Source organism: Fragaria vesca, linkage group LG2 (genome assembly GCF_000184155.1).
Source record: "Fragaria vesca subsp. vesca linkage group LG2, FraVesHawaii_1.0, whole genome shotgun sequence".
Lineage (NCBI taxonomy): Eukaryota > Viridiplantae > Streptophyta > Magnoliopsida > Rosales > Rosaceae > Fragaria > Fragaria vesca.
In genome coordinates this window covers 3,998,113-4,019,633 of record NC_020492.1, presented here as the reverse complement: position 1 = coordinate 4,019,633, position 21,521 = coordinate 3,998,113, and the positions used below count along the sequence as shown (strand labels likewise).

Genomic DNA, 21,521 nt, shown 5'->3' with positions numbered 1-21,521 from the left:
CGTTACGGAGGCTGCAAGGTGACATATTTTATGAGAACGTTTAATAAAATGGAATGTTTATTAGGCAATCAGATTCCTGTGTCACCTAAAGGAAACAGAATTGATGCATATCTCACTTATCAGGAATCAATTCCTAAATACTCAGGAATTTGATTACGAAGAGGGGAGATGAATTAGGAATCAACCATCCAAAATCACTACACCCCCATTTATGTCTTATCTCATCCCTCTCTGGGCATGATTATTTTTCATTTTGGGTTAGTAAACGTCCCATGAATGTTTTTGATGTTTGTGATATTTCTCTACGCCAAAGCTTTTTTTTATGTTCTCCATCCGATCAACCTTATTTGTAACTCGACAAATGATTGAGGCAAGAGGGCTTTGTGTCAAAGAGAATGAAGAAGGGGTTTGGTGCAGCACATTATGATTAGGGTGTAGCTAGCTAGCGTGTATATGGAGCTAGGCTAATTGCATTTGTTCTTGATCAAAGTCAATTTTACATGTAGTATGGTCGTCAATTTTACACCATATATTACAAACATCATGTTGGAGAAACTCACACTAAACACATCATGTTTGAGTCCCATAGTCCCATAGATTAGCAGTACTCTATGAGAGGCTTGGATTCGAGGTTCGGGGACAAACTACGTGGTTCTTACATCTATGTACATAATGTACTAATGGAAACTTGTCACAACTCACAAGAGACCAGCCGGTTATTCTGATAAAAGTTACCAGTTACTGTGAGAAAGGGCAGGACAACTTCTCACGGGCACAACAGTAAAACTAAAATTTACCTAGGGGGAAAATATATTATCACCACAAGCACATTTCCAGACTTGTGGATAGTACTCGTTTTCTTCCAATTCCATTGCCCGGACTGATACTTGAACTGGCATACAAGGCTCGCACTGGTTGCATTTTGAGTAACAAATCGAAGGGAAAGACCCTCTTCTTTTCTTTCTGAAAATCCCTTTAGATGGCTCAGGCGGTCTTGGCATCCCTAAGGCCTGCAGATAAAGAAACTAGTATCAGAACAATGAACAGGGCAAAGAGCCATGTTAGAGTTGAATGTATGATTAGTGAAGAGTGTGGGAACAACTCACTGGTGAAGGCGAAGGAGAGCTAGCGAAGTCGCACGAGTGAATCGAGCCAGAACAGATGAGCATGGCGAGAAAGAGGACCAAAATTAGTGTTCTACTATTCGCTTCTCGTTGCATTTTCATGACTTTGACGATAGCTTTAGAAGAGCAAGAGAAAATTCTCTTCACAAATCGATTACATGCTTGTGTATGAATGTAAACACTTCGGCTTTGTATAGAGCAAAATAAAGTTGAATACCTTGAACTGGTCTGATCAAGAAGCTGGAAAGTAGTATGTGATGTTGCAGGTGGTTTTACATTTAGAAGTAGTCAAGATGCTCCGCACGTGTTAGTTCAGATAGAATGCCGTCATCCTTCCCTGAGTTGCAGTGTAGTCGCTTGCACATATGATATGGCAGTATAAATTTCCAGTCATATTATACTTTTTCAGTATTTCTACCTTTGACATTTCCATGTAAAAGTATTCAAGATGTACATCAAAGAAATGAATACCTGGAATTTCAGAAATGAAAGAGAGAAGAAAAGGGAATATATGTTTCTTATACTCATAATACACTAATTAAAGGGGTTTAAATCAAGTCATCCCTGTTTGACATAAACCAAAACTGCTAATTACTTTCAGTCCCGCTATACAATGCATACATCCACAAAAACAAAACTCAGAGATTGAAGGGGTAAATGGAAAACCGATGTAGATTTAGAACTGATCGGATAATAATATTACAGCAGAGATGTTGCGTCTGCGGACAACAAAAATGATAGAATGAATACAAAGTTCCTAAGTTACAGGTGGAGTGATCATGGTCTGCAGAGCAGTGCTGGGTATTATCAATTTCAGGAGGAAAAAGAGATCTATCTGACCTGAAGATCTTCTATATCAGTTGGAGGAACTGCGTTGTCACTTGACCTCTGATTGGGGTTCACCACCAACTGACCACATGCTCCACTTATGTCCTGCCCCATTTCCTTGCGAACAGTTGTTCGGATGCCATATGTACCTCTTAGAATCTTCTGAAAAGTAGATACTTTCTCTTCGGCAGTGGTTTTGAATTTGCTCAGACTACCAATTGGGTTAAAGGGTATTAAATTAATAACCTGTTTGACAGAAAGCAACAAATGTCTAAGGTTATTTTGATGTGGAATCTACGGATACAGAGACATGACTTAAAGAGGGATATGAACGCACCACTTGAAACGTATCTAACAATTTTCCAAGCTGGTGTGCGTGTTCCTCTTCATCATTCACTCCATCAAGCATTATGTATTCAATGAAAATTTTTTGCTGACTGAAGATTAAAGGCAAATGGTAAGATTCTAAATACATCTAAGAAGGATACCTAAGGTATAGCTGTAAAGAAAGCAAAGTGGATAAAAACATGAGGTCAAACAGAAGTTTACCTGTTCTTTTGATATTGTTGCAATGAATCCATAAGCTTTACTAAGGGAAAGGCCCGAGCTGCAGGCATTATCTGACAACGAATTTCTTGGACAGGTGCATGCAGTGAAACTGCTAAATTCAGTCCAGGTAGATCATTATGGAACTTGTTGATAGCATGGATAATACCAACCTACAAAAGAAATAGATGCAAAAGTGATACACTAGTTAGACAATGTTCCAGCACTCGTGAACCACTCCATTAAGACTAGTGCAACTCAAATTCATCTAACTTCAACTGAAGACTTTAGAGTATTGCATACTAAGATATTATTCATGTTTGTGGTACATGAGATGAAAATTAGGGAAGGTGGGCATGGAATGTATCGATCATATCTTAATTCCCTCGTATTGAGCAACCAAATCATGTTAGCATCACTAGAAATGTGATCCCATCATCCCAGCTATATATAAAGGAAACTAATCTAGTCATTGTGTCCCATATTAATAATGGATATACTATTGGTCATGAAAAACGTCATAACAAACAACAAGGAAATAGATTAGCTAGACTATACAATGGAGAAAGAACATCAGGAGAAAATCACACAACTTTACCGTATTGTAAGAGCAAGACCAATGGAATGGTATTGTTGGTGATGTCTAAAAGCCTACTACATATAGAGGAAATCTCATTTTTCATGGACAATAGCACAAGAATATGATATTAGGATAACACTGAATTTGAATGCACAATCAATAGTGATATTAGGATAACACTTTATGTACAGATTTTCCCCTATTAAAGAGTCCCTCAGGTGATCCTCCTTGAACACTTGTTCACAAAAAGCATAAGTTGATAAACATAACTGCACTTTTCAATACTCACCGTTGACACAGTAATCCTCTTTGGCGACAACTGAAATGGTAAACCAGTCATGACACGAATCGCTTCCACTAATGCATTATAGTTATTCAACGGTTCTCCCATTCCCTGACACCACACAAATTCAAAATTCCAAAATTTCCAGTTACATTCATACAATATGAAAACACACAACTAAAATACAATGCACTTACCATGAAAACAACATTGCGTATAGGCGAAATTCGGGACGCATGAACCAACTGCTCCACAATCTCCCCAGAGGTCAAATTGCTCTTAAACCCCATAGTCCCAGTGGCACAGAAAGTACACCCCATTTTACAACCAACCTATCCCAAATCACCACAAATCCATTCAAAACAAAAACAATTACGATTTCGCAAACAAAACCAAACAAAAAAAAAAAATACTCAAATCTTTGATGAACAAGAAAGACCTGAGACGAAACGCACAAGGTGGACCTTGAGCCGCCGTGGTGGGACTTGCCATTGTGCTTCCCCAAGCTGCTATCGTACCTCATGATCACCGCCTCCACCAGCGCCCCATTCTAATCGAAACAAATCCAAACAATGTGAGAGTTGAATTCGAGTGAGGAATTTCATCGAACAGGTGGTGTGCGAGAACTGACCTGAAGCTTGATGAGGAGCTTGGTGGTGAGGTGGTCGGAGGAGTCGGTGGCGGAGTGGACGGAGGAGGTTAGGGTTTTGAATTTGGAGGATAAGAGAGGGTACGCGGCGGAGGGCAAGGAGGGGATTTGGTCGAGTTCGGCGGAGGGGTTTTGGATCACGTGCTTCCATATGTAGGGCATGATGCTGGGCTTGATGCCGGAATTTTCCAGCTCGGATTTGAGCTCTCCGGCGTCGAAGATTGACCGGAACGGCATCGTTTTGCGAGTGGTTTGCATAGTTTTGAGGGTTTTGGGTTGTGTTGACGGAGGTCCTTCACATTTATGTAAAGGAGGGAAGATCAAGTTGAAGAAGAGTAAACGACGTCGTAGGTTGGTTTCTTTTTTTTTTTTTTTTTAAAGGGCAACGGAAACCGTATGATTCTGAGCCAATGAACAACGCCATACCCTCACTTACCGGTTTCTGTGGCATATTCCGGCTACCACAGGGACGGCTCCGTTTTTAGTAAACCTTTTGAGTATCAGATGTAGAACCAAGAGCCGGGAAATCCGAAGAGGTTGGCAGCGTTAGATTTTCTGGCTGCAAATCAACAATTATAGCAAAGACAATGTTTTCTGCACTTATTACCATCTTCATGTTGAGATATCAATCTCACATCGGAAATATGAAACATTGTCTTAGGGTTTATAAGGGTTTGAGTATTTCCACCAATTGTTAAATGGTTTTGAATGTGAACCTTACGCTATTTTATCATAGTATTAAGACGTGTTGAGATATCAATCCCACATTAAAAATATGAGATCTTGCATGTCGTAATCCTAGTCGCATCATCAACAGTGGCTTCATGCACAATCCGCTAGAAGTTATCTCTAAATCATGTTTCAAATCACATAGCAACTTGAAAGCTAAAGGGTGTCATGTCCCCTTTTAGCCTTTGAATAGCTCTGCCACTGCATATATTGAAATCGTGTTCTTGATTGTCGATTTTGGAATCAAAACTTACTTGTAAACTTGTCGTGATCGTTGGATATATAGGTAGATATTGTGCATTTATCGGACTAGACATTATGCTTAGATTATCCGTTGAATTGATTCATTATGAATGAAGTTCTTATTTGATAAAACAAAAAAACAAAACAAAAAATACTAGATGTTGTGAAACGTTGATAGGGTAGAGAATGCAGTCCAGTTTTTTACAGACGTGTGAACTGTGAAGTTCATGACGACACTCATGATCAAATTAACATAGCTACGTACACTTAGTTTTTGTCGTAAACTTTCAATTTCACCTATATTAACAATCAAAAGTTCAAAAACAGATATCATGCTAATTAACAATAAAATTTCTACAAGAAATGAAGATGAAACTTTAGATTTCCCGTGGTAACACATCTGCATCTTCATTAATCAGTTTGATCAAATTTCAAAAAACACCTTGATAAGCTTCTTTTCTAAGTACCACATTACGGTTTAGCAAGGATAGAAGCCTATCTTTTGATCGCCTTGGCACATATGGAATCACCGGAGAAACACCATATTCTTCCTCGTAGCTACATGAATGACTAAACTCAAGGGCAGATTGCCGGTCGAGTGAGTCAGAAGTGACCAGAGGTTGGAACTCGGATCCTTTTCGACGACGAGAGAAGACTCCTCCCAAGGTCAGCTCATGTATATGGCCACTAAAAAGGAGATTGTGGCTACTTCTGGTATTGCCCTCAGAATACCTTCTGTACTTGTGTTTGGATCTTTGCTTCTTGATGGCATGGTATAGAAAGGGAATCAACCCCTCCATACCTTGCTTCATCATTTTGATCAAAGCACATCACATAGTACGTTCTTCAAAATGAAATCAATTAGGTGTATGTAATTGTTCACTGTGTTCTATTTTCGGTTGGTTATTCTGTTTTTAGTAGTAGGTCTAGCTGGCATGAATTCTGGCCGTTGAGAAGAAGCTCTCACTTTTAGTGGAGTATTGTTGTAATGTAAGTTGTAACAACTCTTTTCCATATGTAGTTCATATAGATGACAAAGGTAAAAGATCCATAACAATGTTTTTTTTTTTTTTTTTCGCTTTCTTCGTAGCGAAAAATGTCGAATATATCCCATAAGAACAAAAAGGGAACCTCTTTGTTTTGGAGTGAAAAATGTCGAAGCTCTTTCAAATTCAGCAGAATTACATTATAATATAACAAAACGTCCGTATAATACCGTCAGGATATATAGCTATATATGAAGCTCAAAACCTGATAGAAGTACATGGACCCTAAGAACATAATCCCTTTTATCACTTTGTTGGTGCAAACATGAATTATATGAGATAACATACTTAAAATCACTCTATTCCTCGTATAAAATTGTACACATTTCATGAGAATCAGACAGTAGAGACAATCCGGATCATAATCTACAATTGATTATTATTCTTTAATTTACTTTCAAAGGTTCGAATCCACCGACATTACAAACAAAAGCACCATAGATTACAATTACAACATCGACAAGAGAAATGAACTTCTAGTGGCAACCCCATCATATATTGATCATGATGAAGCTCCACCTTTGAACTCATTCTTCCTGCCTTAAACCAAAAAACGAAAAAATCAATGAAATTTTGGAATCTTATAATTCACTCGTATTTCCGATTAGCTGCTCGGTAAGGATAGAAACCCTTCTTTGATCCTCCGGGTAAGGAAGCCGCAGCTGCAGTAGCACCACCTTCTTCCTTGTAGCTCCTTGAATAAGCAAACTGATGAAGCTCCGATCGCTGCTCAAACAAGTCCGCAGCGGCCGGAGCTGGGAGCTCAGATCGCGCCCGGCGATGAGATGACCCCTCTAAGGAGGCATTGCCACTGGTGAGGAGATGGTAGCTCCGGTTGGAGTTGCCAGACCCGGAAAATGACGTCCTATACTTGTGCTGAGGCCTTGTCTTCTTGATGGCGTGGAGAAGATAAGGAATCAAACCCTCCATACTCTTTGGCTTTGATATCTTTGAACTTCGAACTTTGTCTTGTTGAAAATTATTGAGCTCGATCTGGATATGAATGTGTGACACAAAGTCGTTAAGAAGCAAATACTTATATAGTAGTAGCTGACCTGCCCAGCCATATCTGAATGGACGTGAGGAGGAAACAAAGTGAGGCAGGTAATGCATGGTGGAATGACGATTGGACCCTTTGAAAATGGGGAAGAATTGGGTGTCTGATGGGGACATGAGGGTAATCCTATAGGGTTTTTGGGTCTACTTGTTTGACAATCATGCGAATGCGTGTCGTAGCACATCACATTTGGGTGAGATTGAGATGGCTTCGAAGGTTTTTGACCGGTTGATGCAAGTGTTGGGCGGCTATGTGCGTCAATGTTTATTAAGATTTCAAAGGCACTAGCAAATATAATATAGGCTTCTTTGACCAAGATAGAAAGGGGGGTGGGGTGGGGTGGTTCTGAGAAGTAGTATTCAGTATTGGGTCCTAGGGAATATGATCTCGTGCTTAGATGGAATTAAGATACATAGTTCTCTTTGAAATTTGAGGTACTAATTGTCCTGATTTCCTTGGCATTTTGTAGCATATAATGGGATGGCATGGCATGCCAAGGCGGCCCAAGCTGCAACGTAGGTCGCTCGGAAGGTGATTGAAAAGGAAGAGCAGTCTTGGGGCCAAAATGGTAGCTTTGGTTGTGCTGAGTTGTTGGATTGGATGGTTGGCAATTTGTGGATGATATATAAAAGCACAATTAAGAATGGAACTAGTTACAAGAATTCCAGAGTAAACAACAGTACGTTCACTGGGAGAGTAAGCCTGTTAGAGTGCTCGAGCTGAAAACGATCATCTACAGTTTTGACCAAGAGAGTGTTAATCACGTTTCAAAAATCATAGAGACAACTTATAGAACATGTCAGGTTCAAGTCAGGTCACGCGCGCATTGGTGTTAGGTTAGAAACTTACAATGTATAAAGCCTACGTAGAGTTAAGATCGACAACTCGATATGAAATGTGATACGCATGGGATATTCCATAGTAATGATCTACGATCCATTTTCCATACGAACAGCTTGAACAGCTACTATAACTCTTAAAAGGTTGAATAACTTTTATGTAACCAATGTTAATATCAAGCTCAGACACTCTCAATTATCATTTATAATTATATATGATATATAAATATCATAATCATAATAGCCACTTCCCACCAGTAACAATCAGTTCTAGACTAAAACAGGATACAAAAGCCTTATTCCTTTGCAAACCATGTCACTAGCTTGCAAGTTAAATAGCTAACAAGATATTTTGCTACTTTAAATTTTAGTGACTACTAGAGTAGCTCAGTTCATGTTGCTCAGGCAGCCTAACATTGAGGTAGTGCTTCACTTGTTGCTCACTAGGAGAGCCAACGAGAATCGTATGCAATCCGGTGACCAACTTCCTCTTCCCTTCGCTATCCACAAGGTTCAGTCCCTTGCATACATCCACCCTCATTGTCAATGACTTTGTCTCTCTATTTTTCACCTCCACTCTTTCAAAACCCACAAGCTGCAAGTTGGGTGCCCCAATCAACCCTTGTGAGCTTGGTGGTCTCCAGAAAGCGAGCACCACATGGGAGCCATCTATTGGCCCTTTGTTCGTCACCCCAACAACTAGATCAAATGCTAAGCTCTGGCAGTTTATGCTTGATATGTCAATTTCCTTGGCAGAGCTGGAAACGGGTTCCAATATTTGAATGTTATTGTGGGAGTTGAAAGTAGTTGTTGAATTTGAGTGGATGAGTAGAGTGGAAGGTGCAGACATTATGAACTTGGAGAAGGTTGAATAGCTTAGCCCATGACCAAACTCATAAATGGTTTTTCCAGTGTAGAATCTATATGTTCTTCCAGGGTAGTTTCTACTACTGTTGGCTCTCATGTTCATGTCTGTCATTGGCACTTGGTCTACATACTCCTGTGGGTACCATGTAAAAGGACTCTTCCCAGCTACACATGGTACAAAGGAAAGAGAATATCAGTAACAATAGTTAAACAAAAAGATTATCGCAAACTCAAAAATTGAGATGTTAACTTGTCATTGTTTTTAGTTACGTAACATAACATATATGTCAAGATTAATAATTTGACAACATAACATGTCAGATTAACACTATAATAACGTATTATGTTAGATAGGTAACTAGCCAATGTTACCTGGATTATAGTCCCCAAATATGACTTGAGCTATGGCATCTCCTCCATCTTGACCTGGATACCCAACCCATAGAATCCCTCCTACTTTGCTCAAATTTTTAGCAAAAGAAACATCAATTGGACCAGCTGACATAATGACCAGAATGACTGTTCCATTTGTTGCATCAACAACTTGCTCCACAAGCTTTTCCTGAAAGCCTGGTAAAGTCAAGTTTACTCTGTCTAGCCCTTCTGCTTCAATGGACTGATCAAGCCCCATTACTAACACCACTGCATCAGCTAGAGCAACAGCCTGAGCTGCTGCCTCAATGAGGCTCTCATCAGCACATTTCACACTGCTACACCCAGGCTCATATTTCGCGGTTGATACATACTTTTTTAGCCCTTGTAGAGGGCTAGTGTAGCTACATGGTATTCCAGCATAGTTGCTTATCATGACTTCAGTGGCGTTTGCATTAGGTCCAATAATGGCCAAATTCTTGGTTGTAGTTGGGGACAAAGGGAGAGCGCCGTTGTTGTCTAGCAAAACTATGCCCTGCTTAGCAGCATCAAGTGCCAACGCTTTATGTTCGTCACTGCAGACATCCGATACTCCAAGGTTTCCGAATTCAAGCAGTTTCGGATCACCATCAAAGAAGCCAAGCCTCATCAGTACTATGTAGTTGTATATCAAGGACTGATCAACAACAGATTCTTCCACTTTCTTCAAGTTGACTGCATTCTCTGTGTACTTCCCTAGATAATCCCCACAGTTCATGTTTAGACCTGCATTATCACATTGTAAGATGCCATGAAACTTATCATTGTGGCCACCAATGTGTCAAAATGGACAGAAACTATTTTGGCTGCAATTGCAGTATATTACTTTACCTGCTTTCAAGGCCAGGGCTACTGCATCTTCAGGTGTTTGAGTATAATGGATTGCATCGTAGTAAACTTCCACCGAATCACAGTCAGAAACTATATATCTGCTCATGCACAAGATCATAGTCACTTCATTTTCGATTCGCCAACGTAATTATATATAATTATCAGAAAGAAAATTGAAAAATTACCCATCTAGACCCCATTGGCCTCTGACTACCCCTTGAAGCAGGTCTGGGTCAGCACAGGTGGGAATCCCATTCACCCTATTATAAGAACACATGACACTGCTGACATGGCCCTCCTGCACACAGCTTCTGAATGGTGGCTGATATGTGTCTTCCATGTCCTGCTTTGTCACCTGAATTCATCTCAAGTAGTTTGATTATTTTCGATGAGATTTCTTGCATCTTACTTGAGAATAAAAGTGGATTCTGAATTTAAAGTATCATTATTAATATTTGATATTCACTAAAAGAGTATGGAAATGAATAATTGAAAGTTATGATATTGATCCTTTGCTTACCTGAGCATCAAAGTGAAATCTATCAACACCTTTCCAATTATCAACATCATAAGCAGTGTAATGCTTGCAGCAGCTTGACACCTTGAGCCTATCACCAGTGGCATTGCTCTCACCAACGTCTTGCAGGCCCTTGACATAGTTCACTGCATAATTTGACACCACTAAGGGGTCCTCTCCCGGTGTCTCTTGTGCTCGACCCCATCTTGGGTCACGGAAAACATTGACATTAGGACTCCAATATGTCAACCCGGCTAGACCCAAATTGTACATGGCTCGAGCCTCGGTTGACACAACTTGCCCCATCCTTAACCACAACGATTCATTAAAACTCGCAGCGGATAAAATCACTGCAGGGAAACTAGTGGCACCAGGCACCGTGGCATTAAAGCGAGTCGCACCTCGGCCAACGTTTGAGACACCATGGAGTGCCTCGGACCACCACCCATATTTAGGCACACCTAGCCGAGTTATGCCTGTGGAGCTATCCACTAATTGTTGGACCTTTTCTTGGAGAGTGAGGCGTGAGACCAAGTCCTTGGCTCGATCCTCGTAAGGCAGAGAAGTGTTGCAGAAGGGAAATTGGCTAGTGGAAGCTTTGGTGTCACATGCAAATGGTTGAGCTACAATGGGGACTATTAGGAGAAATAGTAAAAGTGAAAGATGCAAGAGAACTTGGTTCTTCATGGCTTCTATAATTTATGCAAGAGAGTATAAGCACAAGCATTTGCATTTATACTAGAAGTTAAAGGCCTAAAGTTCCATTGAGCTTTCTACCTGGTTTGCCATAAACTGGGTGCATGTTGCTTGCCAATTGAGAAAGCAGATGTTAAACCATTTCTATGTTTTAGGCAGTACAAAATGATTTAAAGGATGCTTAAACAAAACAAAAGCCTCTTTAATTTTTCTCTCTACTCATGTCAAATTATTGGTCCCAAATTTAGGCAAGCCTACGTATGTTGCAGATTTCACGATTATACCAGTTTTGCATGATGCTAAGTATCAATACGATTATAGGATCCTATCAATGGCATTTCCCCTGGTATTTATATTTTATACAAAAGCTTGTGGTTATTCTGGTTTTCACCTAACAATTTGATAATTGTGCTTGCGCTATAATGACTAATTTTCTCAATTATTAAAGAAAGGCATGGGTGATAGGGATTTAAGAGGAAGAGTGCCTTGGAAGAAAAGCTAAACTTAAAAGAACGTTGGGCAAGCCCGGGAAGGCACAGCAATATAGGCCACGTAAAACCACCAAGGTGTGTACTTTACTTAATTGAGAGCTACCAATTCTAATGATTCATGCGTCTAACATACCTTACCTCAATATTAACATGAATCATTCTCAACATTAAAACAAAGGCTGGCCGTGGTACGGTTACCAGAGCTTTTGGCGTCAGCCGAATACCGGCCGAAAAGCTGTACGTTGTTGTACATGCCTCACATTTCGGTTACCGGAAGTTCGGTTTACTGACACATGCAGTTGATCGAGCTGGTGCTATCGGGAGAAAAATGAAAGTTACTCTATAATGACATGATGCACATCAAAACTTCGTAATAGCGTGCAACAGAGGTGCGATAACACTAGTAATAATGACATAATGCACATCAAAACTACTTCGAAATACATTAGAACTTGCATGCAAGGGATCGGATATGGAGAAGTACACCTCCCCTTATTGCATTCGTGTTCCCTTATCAATATGTGACCAAACAGAGATAATTAGTTGTCTAAAAATAGAACTATCATCCATGCACTTTTGTTTCACTTTTCGTACGTGAAACATTACTTTAGCATCCGATGTCGCCTTCCATTTATACTTCTTTACTTTGTAAGATTGCTCGGGTACGTAAATGATGGATGACCATTTTCTGCAAATTTAGGTACAAATAATTTCTCTAAATGATTTACATACAGATTATTTATATAATATACATGTATTATAAATATATAATATAATGTTATTTGATATTATATTTTTTATATTTAATTAGATATTTAGAAGAAGGAAAGCAAAAATAGTTTTATTTTTCAATGAAAAACTGAAATTTATTAGAGTCATTGTTTGAAATGGACCAAACGGTAAGATGGTCTTTATACTTAAATATTACATGGCATAAGATTTTTAATATGTAATGTGTCTAACTGATTTGACATGCCACATAGATTTGAAGCGTAAAATCTGTGGCCTTAATAAGGCTTAGAATCATTTTCCTTTTTAGTATTGGTGATAGGGAATAGAGCATTGTCTGAACTCTCTCCTTCATGAAGCTGAATATTAGAGAGACCCGCACCCAATTTCCTGGGCCTGAAACCAGGACGAACATCAAGCTTTTCCTTTCCCCTTGAAACGGCCATCAATTTGCCCAGCAAAGGACAAAAATCTTGTTCATGATAGATTAGCTTACAAAAATCACAATTTCCTACTAGTCTCTCGATCATAAAAAAAATTGAACCTTCTGCTTAGTCTTTTCATCAAAAGTTATAAATTTTTCCATACAAAACGGCAATCTGATGTAATGGGAGACAAAAACCTTAACCTTTCCTTCATTTTAAAAGAGCTTGTGGTCTGGTTGAACAAACGTACCCGTAGCTGAAGCAATATCATTGATCCATTCCGAAGTGTCGTACAGAGGAGGGATGTTAGTGATATTGACCCAGAAGTGTAGCAGATAGAGTTCCACATCCCTAATCGGGGTAATGCCGTCATACTCTTGGAGGTGGAATCACCAAGGGCCTCCTCGCAGCACCTTATTCTAATCTTTGAGAAGATCAAAAGAGATGATGAAGCGGCTATCGCGCTCCTGGATCTTGAAGGTCTTTGACAAGACCCATACTCGCCGAAAATAGCTCCAGAGATCGGCCAACGGAACCACCTCCTTCACCAGAGGACGCGCAAGCAAGAAGAAAGCTTGGGACCTCGTGGGTCTGGCACGGTGGGAGAAATCCATGGTGGGACATAACTCCACCCAAGTTTGGATCTACTTTTGTGTCTGATGATCATATCTATGAATCCATCCTTTCTTACATGATAAACGACAGTAAGTTCGATACTATTTTGATCATATCTCGAGTTACATGTCTTACAAGATGCATGATAGTTTTTTAACGTGATGCATTCAATTCATGTTAGATGGCCAAGTGGCTGTTCCATAAGTTTGAGCTAAAGCAAGTTTGGATTCTGAGCACGAAGCTTGATCAGGAGTATACATGGATTTTGTAGTACCAACATCTACGGCTTACTACCGAATATGTCTCTTATTCTGATGCCTAATTGCGTCCGATCGACCATTGTATTATAAACTAACAGAGACTGGTGCAAAGAGAATCGAATGAAGAGGTTTGATGCAGTACACATTAGGACAGCTAGCTTGCAGCTATTGCATGAAGTTTGAACTTTGAGCTACGCTAATTACATTGGTTCTTGATCAAACGTTAAGTAGCATGCATGATGCATGCTTGGTTGTCAGTTTCACATCAAGTCTATGGTCTATTTTGGTAATATCCCTCTATTATGCATTACTCTTTGAATCATTGCATTAACGTAGACATGCGTTGCTTTAGTAGGTTTTACATAGGTTAAGGATTATCTTGTAAAATCCTGATTCGAACGGGAAGTGTACAATCCTTGGACACGATGGAATAGACCGAGACATTCCTACTCCTTGGACACGTCTTTGTATCCTAGATTCCCCCATTCTAGATTCCCCCATTCTGTATATCTCAATAGCTAGTTGTAATTCCTAATCATTCTTGATTCCTACTCATTCCTGAATTCCTAATCCAATTCAGAGATGCATCGGTTGAGATTTAAGTACCTTCTATATATTCATAACGTTCATTGCAAAGAAATACTGAGATTCAAATAGGTTTTTCTTGGTGATTTCATTCTAAAGTTAAGCGTAAGCTAGCTTTGTTTTCGCGGAGAAAGGAAAATCAATATGTTGCGGCAAAGGAAGAATATCCTGCAGAAAAGGAAGGATATGGTGCTGATTGAGAGAAAGGGAAAGATGACTGATAGAAAGAAAAAGGAAGAGGAAAAGGAAAAAGAAAGGCAAAATATAAAATTGGGAAATGGTTGTAGCTCTTGGCAGACACCACCGGAAGATGTCATGGAGAAGATTATACGGTTCGTCGAGTTTGCTGACCAGAGAAGGTTAGGTCAGTTCAGCAAGTCTTGGAGGTCAGTTGTTTATCAAACATTCATGCGTAGAGCTCGTCATCAACTCCCATGGTTAATACTATCTGAATCGCCGAATTGCCGGGTCAACAAGTATGTGAGCTTTCTAACCTTCCCTGAGAACAAGCTCTGTAAGGGCAAAGTTCTCAAATTAAAACTGCCTAAACAACTTCAAAGAGGGTGGATATACGGGTCGTCTAAAGGTTGGTTGATCATTGTCAAAGAAAAGGGACTAGACTCTGAGATGTGTGTACTGAACCCAATTTCAGGAATCCTACATAAACTTCCGCCCTTGAGAACAGTTCCGTCTTTCAGAAAGTTTATCAAAACCAGAAGATGGGAACTCTTAGGTGCCGAAGGATTTTGTCTATGCATTAAAATGTCTTCTACCTCGAATGATTTTAATTCTTCAAGCGATTTTATTGTAGCTGCAGTTTTGGATGATAGGAAGATTTTAGGTTTGTGCAGACCAGGAGACAAAAAATGGAGTGTCTTCCTGATATCAAACTTCATCATTGATATATTGTTTTCTTCTGGCATGTTGTATGCTTTGGTTCGAAGTAAACAAAATGACGAAGGTGTCGCACCCACTCGCACCTTAAACATTCCCCTTTATGGTGCTGAACACTTAAAGTTGAAAGTGGTCTTTGACAAGGTCTTTGACAAGGTTGAATTACCCACTCGCACCTTAAACTTTTCCAAGGCAACATGTTGGTCGATGTTGTTAGAATCAACCAGCAAGGAAGTTATGTTAATCCATCAAATAACTGGTTATGCCATGAAGAGAATAAATGATGGTGACAAACAAATCAATGAGAATGGTGACAATCATGACCTAAATGTTGAGGGAGACATTGATGGTGTTGAAGGCAATACTGACGATGAAGGTGGTGGTGGTGACGGTGATAATGAAGTAGTCCATGAGAATACTAGAGATGTACGTTATTGCACGAGGAGTTTTAGAACATACAACATAGATGCAGAAAACAACAATTTTCATATGATGCACTTCTTGGGCAACCAAATTATATTTTGTGGAAACGATGGTGCTTTCTCCCTCCCTGCTAGTAACATCAAAGAACTAGGAAATAATTGTGTCTACTATGCAATGAATTTGGGGTGGGAGGTGGACTTACCAAAGACATATATATCTGATGAGTTTGGCATATTCTACTTGGATGGTCAGAATACTGAGAGACCATTTGAATGTATGAAAATTTCAATCAAGTGTCTAGGGAGTTGGTTCACTCCAACGTTGTAGGATAGACTGTCTTCTTCTTTGAAAATGCAGTTTTTTTTTTCTTAATGATTGTGCATCTTAATTATAGAGATACAATATATTGATAACTACTATTTCAGAGGACGTTTTGGTGTTGCATAATACAAAAATTCTATGTTTGAGTTCACTACTGCAACTTTTGTGAAATTTACGATTGAAAACTGAAACAAATACAGCATATTCAATGATTCGGCCACGTTTAACACATTGCTAAAGAGCGTCCATTGTAAACTTTGAATGTAAGCCTCAAAGGAGAAGACGGAGAGATTGGCACAGGGATCCTCTTAGGAGAAAGTAGCTCAAGAGAGGATCTTCCCATACCTCTAACATGTATCAGATGCCATCAGCTATAAGCTACAACATCTACCAAATATGATGGAAATTAATTATGTTACAGGCTTTAGAATTTTCTTTCGTGGGAAGACGGGTTGTGTTTTCTTCAGTGGTTTGGGACACTTGAATTTTGTTGTTTGTGCACATTCTGTTCAGAAAATTTGAATTTTGTTACAGGTTTCACTTTTCGTTTGTTGTTTGTGCGTTTTGTTACAGTTTTCATCTTAATTGTTGTCTCTGCCATGTGTGGGTTTCTAGAATTTTAAGATTCATGTGTATAGAATCACTAAGGCTTCCCTCATTGCATGACAACAAGATCATGATCTGGTTTTGTAAAGTGATTGGCATTTTTAGCACATCTGGATGACAAATTTTGAAGGGGTGATTTGGTTATGTACATCTTGTCGGGGTCACTTTAATTATCTGTTGAGTAGGAATGGAAGCAATGTTGATGTTACTTACGTCTAGTAATGATTGATCATGTTTAGATTTGCTTGAAGATGGCAAGCAAGAGCAAGTATAAAGCTATTGAGGATAAGGGACAGCGTCTTGAATTTGTATTTTTTTGTTTTTGGTAATGCGTCTTGTATTTGTTGACCATGCACGTAAACGCCTCTACTCTCTAGACATTGTTCAGTTCCTGAACAAGAATCTTGAACTAATGAGGAATGATAAAGCTGATGATGTGGATTATGTTGCAAAAGCCACTGAGCTCGACTTTGTTCGTCGCAATATTGAAGTGGTTGGGTTCCTGTTGTGCTTTCCTTTAATTAAGAGCTTCTTGATGTGCAGGTCGGATTCTGGGTTCTATTTGATCAACCCTGTAACCGAGAAATGGAAGAAAGTACCGAAGACACCACTGACAACGATGTCTTTTTCTTGGGAGCTATATGGGTTTGGATTAGATGAGTCCACTAGTCAATACAAGGTGGTTGAAGGGAAGGGAGCAATGATGGATTTGTGTTTAGTGTTTATGCTTCCTTGACTGATTCTTGGCGAAAGATTGGGACTCTATTTTCCTACAAACAAACTCGTGTTTGTAAGAAAGATTGGGACTATTTTCCTACAAACAAACTCGTGTTTGTAGGAAGGTTGGGGTGTTGCTGAATGGGGTTGTACATTGGTTGGTCAAGCGAGATGAATCCTGGTGATTGAATCTTTCCTTTTAGCAGAGGTTAGAGAAATCCAAGTACCCCCTAGCAACGCTGGTACAGTAGGATTGGGCGTCTTCAGATATCAGCCAAGTATAACGGCGCATTTGCATCATCGTTTCCAGAAACATTATATACGTTTTGGGTCTTGAAAGAATATTGTGCGACGAGCTCTTGAACCCAAGCATTCATAATTCATAGCTTTAAATATAGTACTTGTTAGTTTTTACATTCGATTTAAACCTATCCGCAATCCCCACACAACCCAGATCCCCAGATTCGATGCATGTACTAATTAAACCCAGATCCCCATCACACTGATACTATTATTCTAAACCCTGAAAAGTAGAAGAGTAAACGAAAGAACTAAACCCAGAAAAGTACTAAATCCGATTATTCTAAACCCTTGAATCTCCGACCCCCCTTCTGCTTCTTCTTCTTATCCTTCTTTCTGGCCTTCTCTTGCTGGCGCTCGGTTGGAACCCTTGGCTTCTGTGCCTCCTTAAGAATCAGCCTCTGCAGCTCTATGCAATTCTTTATCTCCATCTGAGACTGTCTTGCCTTCACCTTGGAACTGGCCAGATCATGCTCACCACCAGGCATCTTTCTCACCTTTCCCAAATCTCCCAAATATTAAAACCCTAAGCAGTCCCCAAATTGATTTCCTTATGGCTGCTGCAGCATTAAGGCATTATTTATAGGGCCTGAGGGAGAGGGTGAATTGGTAATAAACCAACTCACCCTCAGGTAGGGTGGCTTAAGGAATGTACTAGGGGGTGAAAATCAGGTTGGGTTGGGCCTTAATAAGACAATAAGGGACTGAGCCTTAAGACAACTCTTTGTCATGCCCATGTGGATTATTAGACTTACCCAGACACTGGAATTACCAAGAGAAAGTAACTGCTAAGAGAAAACTTGTTACCCAGACTGTCTCAGACGCGTCTTGAACAGTGGGTTCACCACCTTATCCTATCAACCCACCATCCAGCTTCACGCATTTCCTGTCTTGCCGAATCTGGTGATGACAAAACACCTTGTACAAAGCACCCGCCAATGTGTTTATGGTAAATGACACAGGCTGCAATAGAAACAAAATTACATTATTAGCAAAGCAACCAAAAACAATCCCACATTGCAACAGACAATGACATAAAAAAGACATTTTAGTAATGAGTTATCCAAATGGTAGGTTTACCTTGCGGAGTGAGTAGAATGACTCAAGGTAATTGCACAAAGCAGGTGCATCATTGAGATCATGTAGGGGTCTAAGCAGATCACGGAGAAGAACAATATCCTCCTGTTAAAGGATGTCTCATGTTGAATGCGTCCCCTAGTAAAATTGCACCAGGAGTAGGGACAGGATTAGCAGCCATGCTTTTGTTTTGCATTGTCTTGATGTTTCCCTTCTCTACTGTGGCCATAAAAGCATTGTGCAGCTGTTTAGGACATGACTGTTTAGAGAAAGGTGTACAGAATTATAATTAGAGAGAAAATGTGTGCAAAGAGCTACTGGAAGAGGAGATCAAGATTATAAATAAAGAGCAACAGGAATAAATATAACTTACAGTAAATGCATTTTCCACTAAATGAAATACAGGTCCCTGCATTCCAACAAGCTCGTCAAATGGTGCATCCTCTGCACCAATGGCATCGTCTAGACCATCAAACATCTGTTAAACATGAGCCTCAAGACGAGCTGCCTGCATCTCCCAGCGAGCAGCCACATTTTTAGCATTCCTTCTGATCATTTGACCTGCTACAGCAATCCCTTGTGCTCCAGCAGCATCTTCACCTTTAGCGTCGCCAACAAAGTTTCTATTAGCTTGTCCAGGAACTTTTCTTACAGGGCAAGCACCATTTCTTTTTGCCTCATCTTCTCTGTCAACATCTTGACCTCCAAGCTCAAGAATGCCTGAAGTAATCCCTCAGAGATGTGGCTCAGAGAAAAATGAACACGATACAAGTAGAAAGTAGGAACCCATGCAGACAATCAGTAAGAATGACTGTAGTTGATAGATGACTTATGAATAATCTCTGAGCTTCACCAAAACTCCTCACAAAAGCCAGCCGCCATATCCAAAATGTAATAAAAGGTATGATGAGATGCCAAACGGATAGCACAAAGCTAAGGCGCAGAAAATATTGCAGAACATGGCAAGTTTTCATTGCCATCCCAACTACAAACTCTTGAAATGGATGCTTGCAGACCTGTAAGATAGATATACCCATGAGTCTCAAAAGAGTACAAATACGGTAATCTCACACAAAAATATGATAATCTCACACATTTTTCAATTAGTTCCAGTGCATTATTGTTTGTGGCCGACTACCGCTTCAGGTGAAGTTAAAAACATTGAAATCATACCACAATGATGATACAAACAGGAAATGCATATCAGGCTTTTACGAAAAATCCATGTCGATACACCATATCTAAATTCCACCATATAATTCTCTATAATGTCCTCAGATTAGTTCAATTGATTCAGGTGGTATGTGTATCAATTTTAATCAATTCAAGATAGTTACTGAAACATAACTGAGGAGCCACAACAGTTTTCAGATATTTTGCCATCTCACCACTAGCTACTGATGACACTTTTGTTCCAGGTACATCCACCAAACAACGAACCTCGGTGCTACTGATGGGATAAAACAGGATGGGTGAAGGGCTCCCAAAATAACATGTCCATGATTTGCGTGTGGAAGGTCACAGTTCTCCAAGCCACATCTGCAACAGTAACAAATAACCATATTGATCTCTCGAAAGAACAAGCACTCTTGTGATAAATTTGAGTTCAAAGTTGTTGATTTTACTAAGGTTGGGATTGTATCGTTACCTTTGGTGCACTGAGAGACTTGCGTGAATTTGAAAAGCAGCCAGCACACACGATTGTCAGTGGAGCATATGTTCTCATCTCCTCTCCAGCCTTGTTCTTGTAAATCACCCCTTTGACAATGCCCTATTCCTCGATTATCTACAACACATCTTTGTATCCTTGCCATCCTTGTAAAGACCAAAGACTTGTTCACACAGTCTGCAGCCGCAAATAGATATTGTTGATTAGTCATAAGGCATATGTAGTACTAATCAATCATTTGAAGCAAAAACTTTGGCAATTTAATGGAATCAAACAATTCTGTACTGAACTTACAGAGATGTACTAACAATTCGATCTCTCAATTTGGAGACCAGACCAAACCAGCATAGTTTGCTCTAGATCTTATATTAATTACAAAAACAGATAGCATAAGGCACAATCCATGACAAAAACAAGTTCGACAACAGAAACCCACAATCCTCAATATAACATAGAGCAGATCTTTGACCTAGAAAGCACACAGGGGAAGCCTTAAGATTCAAAATTTAATGGTCAAATTCAAGAGAAGACCCCTGAAAACACAAAAAGAGAATCGAAAATTAATAAATAAATATAAAATACAGAAATCACATCCAGTGATCCAGGCCTGGAAAAGAGTGAGAATCTAAAACAAACAAAAGATGATAAATTACAGGGGAAAGAACAGGGACTGTAGATTGCTCTAGATCTTGAATTAAGTCAAAACCAATGGTAATAAAACAAATCCAGGCCAGCAGAAAGACGGTAACCACAATCAATTTTCAAAATAGACACAATCCAGATCTTGGCTTTACAAAAGATTCAAACTTTGAAGATTTGAAATCAGGGGAAGAATACCCTGCAAAAAGCTACCAAAAGCCACAGTTTAGATATTCAATTGAAACTAAAAATCCGAATTCATTCAGGCCTCGGAAAAAACAATCTAAACAAAATAAAAAATAAACAGAGGAAACAACGAGAAAGAAACAGCAGAGCAGAGAGGTATACATACCATTTGAATTGGACTCCATAGCCATCTACCTCTATCTCTCTCGGAAAACAGAGAGATGAACAAAAGTCTGATGGTGTTCATAGGATGTTGATGTTGTTGTTGAAAAGGGGAGAAGGAGATCTAGATTAGGTCTGCTGTTGCACGTTTGGGGCGAGAGAGAGAGAGAGAGAGT

At 39.5% G+C, this 21,521-nt stretch overlaps 2 protein-coding genes and 1 pseudogene across 3 annotated transcripts in view; all 3 read right to left on the bottom strand.

The window, feature by feature from the left end:
* Window positions 1-1,616: 1,616 nt before the first annotated feature.
* Window positions 1,617-4,292, bottom strand: LOC101292069 (dual-specificity RNA methyltransferase RlmN 1-like). The gene is made up of 7 exons (XM_004289758.1): window positions 3,993-4,292; window positions 3,801-3,911; window positions 3,559-3,693; window positions 3,368-3,472; window positions 2,502-2,671; window positions 2,290-2,389; window positions 1,617-2,198 (listed from the first exon to the last, which is right to left on the bottom strand). Exons 1-7 carry the CDS (start codon window positions 4,266-4,268, stop codon window positions 1,956-1,958), a joined length of 1,140 nt encoding a protein of 379 aa, XP_004289806.1. The 5' UTR covers window positions 4,269-4,292; the 3' UTR covers window positions 1,617-1,955.
* Window positions 4,293-6,289: 1,997 nt separating this feature from the next.
* On the bottom strand, window positions 6,290-11,237 carry LOC101291772 (probable beta-D-xylosidase 5-like). The gene is made up of 6 exons (XM_004289757.1): window positions 10,554-11,237; window positions 10,219-10,388; window positions 10,034-10,131; window positions 9,164-9,928; window positions 8,326-8,956; window positions 6,290-6,983 (listed from the first exon to the last, which is right to left on the bottom strand). The coding sequence occupies exons 1-6, from the start codon at window positions 11,235-11,237 to the stop codon at window positions 6,617-6,619; spliced, it is 2,715 nt and encodes a 904-aa protein (XP_004289805.1). The 3' UTR covers window positions 6,290-6,616.
* A 6,612-nt stretch (window positions 11,238-17,849) lies between these two features.
* Window positions 17,850-21,521, bottom strand: part of LOC101315020 — an 18,999-nt pseudogene continuing 15,327 nt past the window's right edge. The window contains exons 2-6 of the transcript XR_184118.1: window positions 21,153-21,196; window positions 20,338-20,475; window positions 20,034-20,257; window positions 18,693-18,942; window positions 17,850-18,575 (exon numbers count right to left, since the gene is read on the bottom strand). The product of XR_184118.1 is annotated as a squalene monooxygenase-like (transcript). The remainder of the gene's footprint in view (window positions 18,576-18,692; window positions 18,943-20,033; window positions 20,258-20,337; window positions 20,476-21,152; window positions 21,197-21,521) is intronic.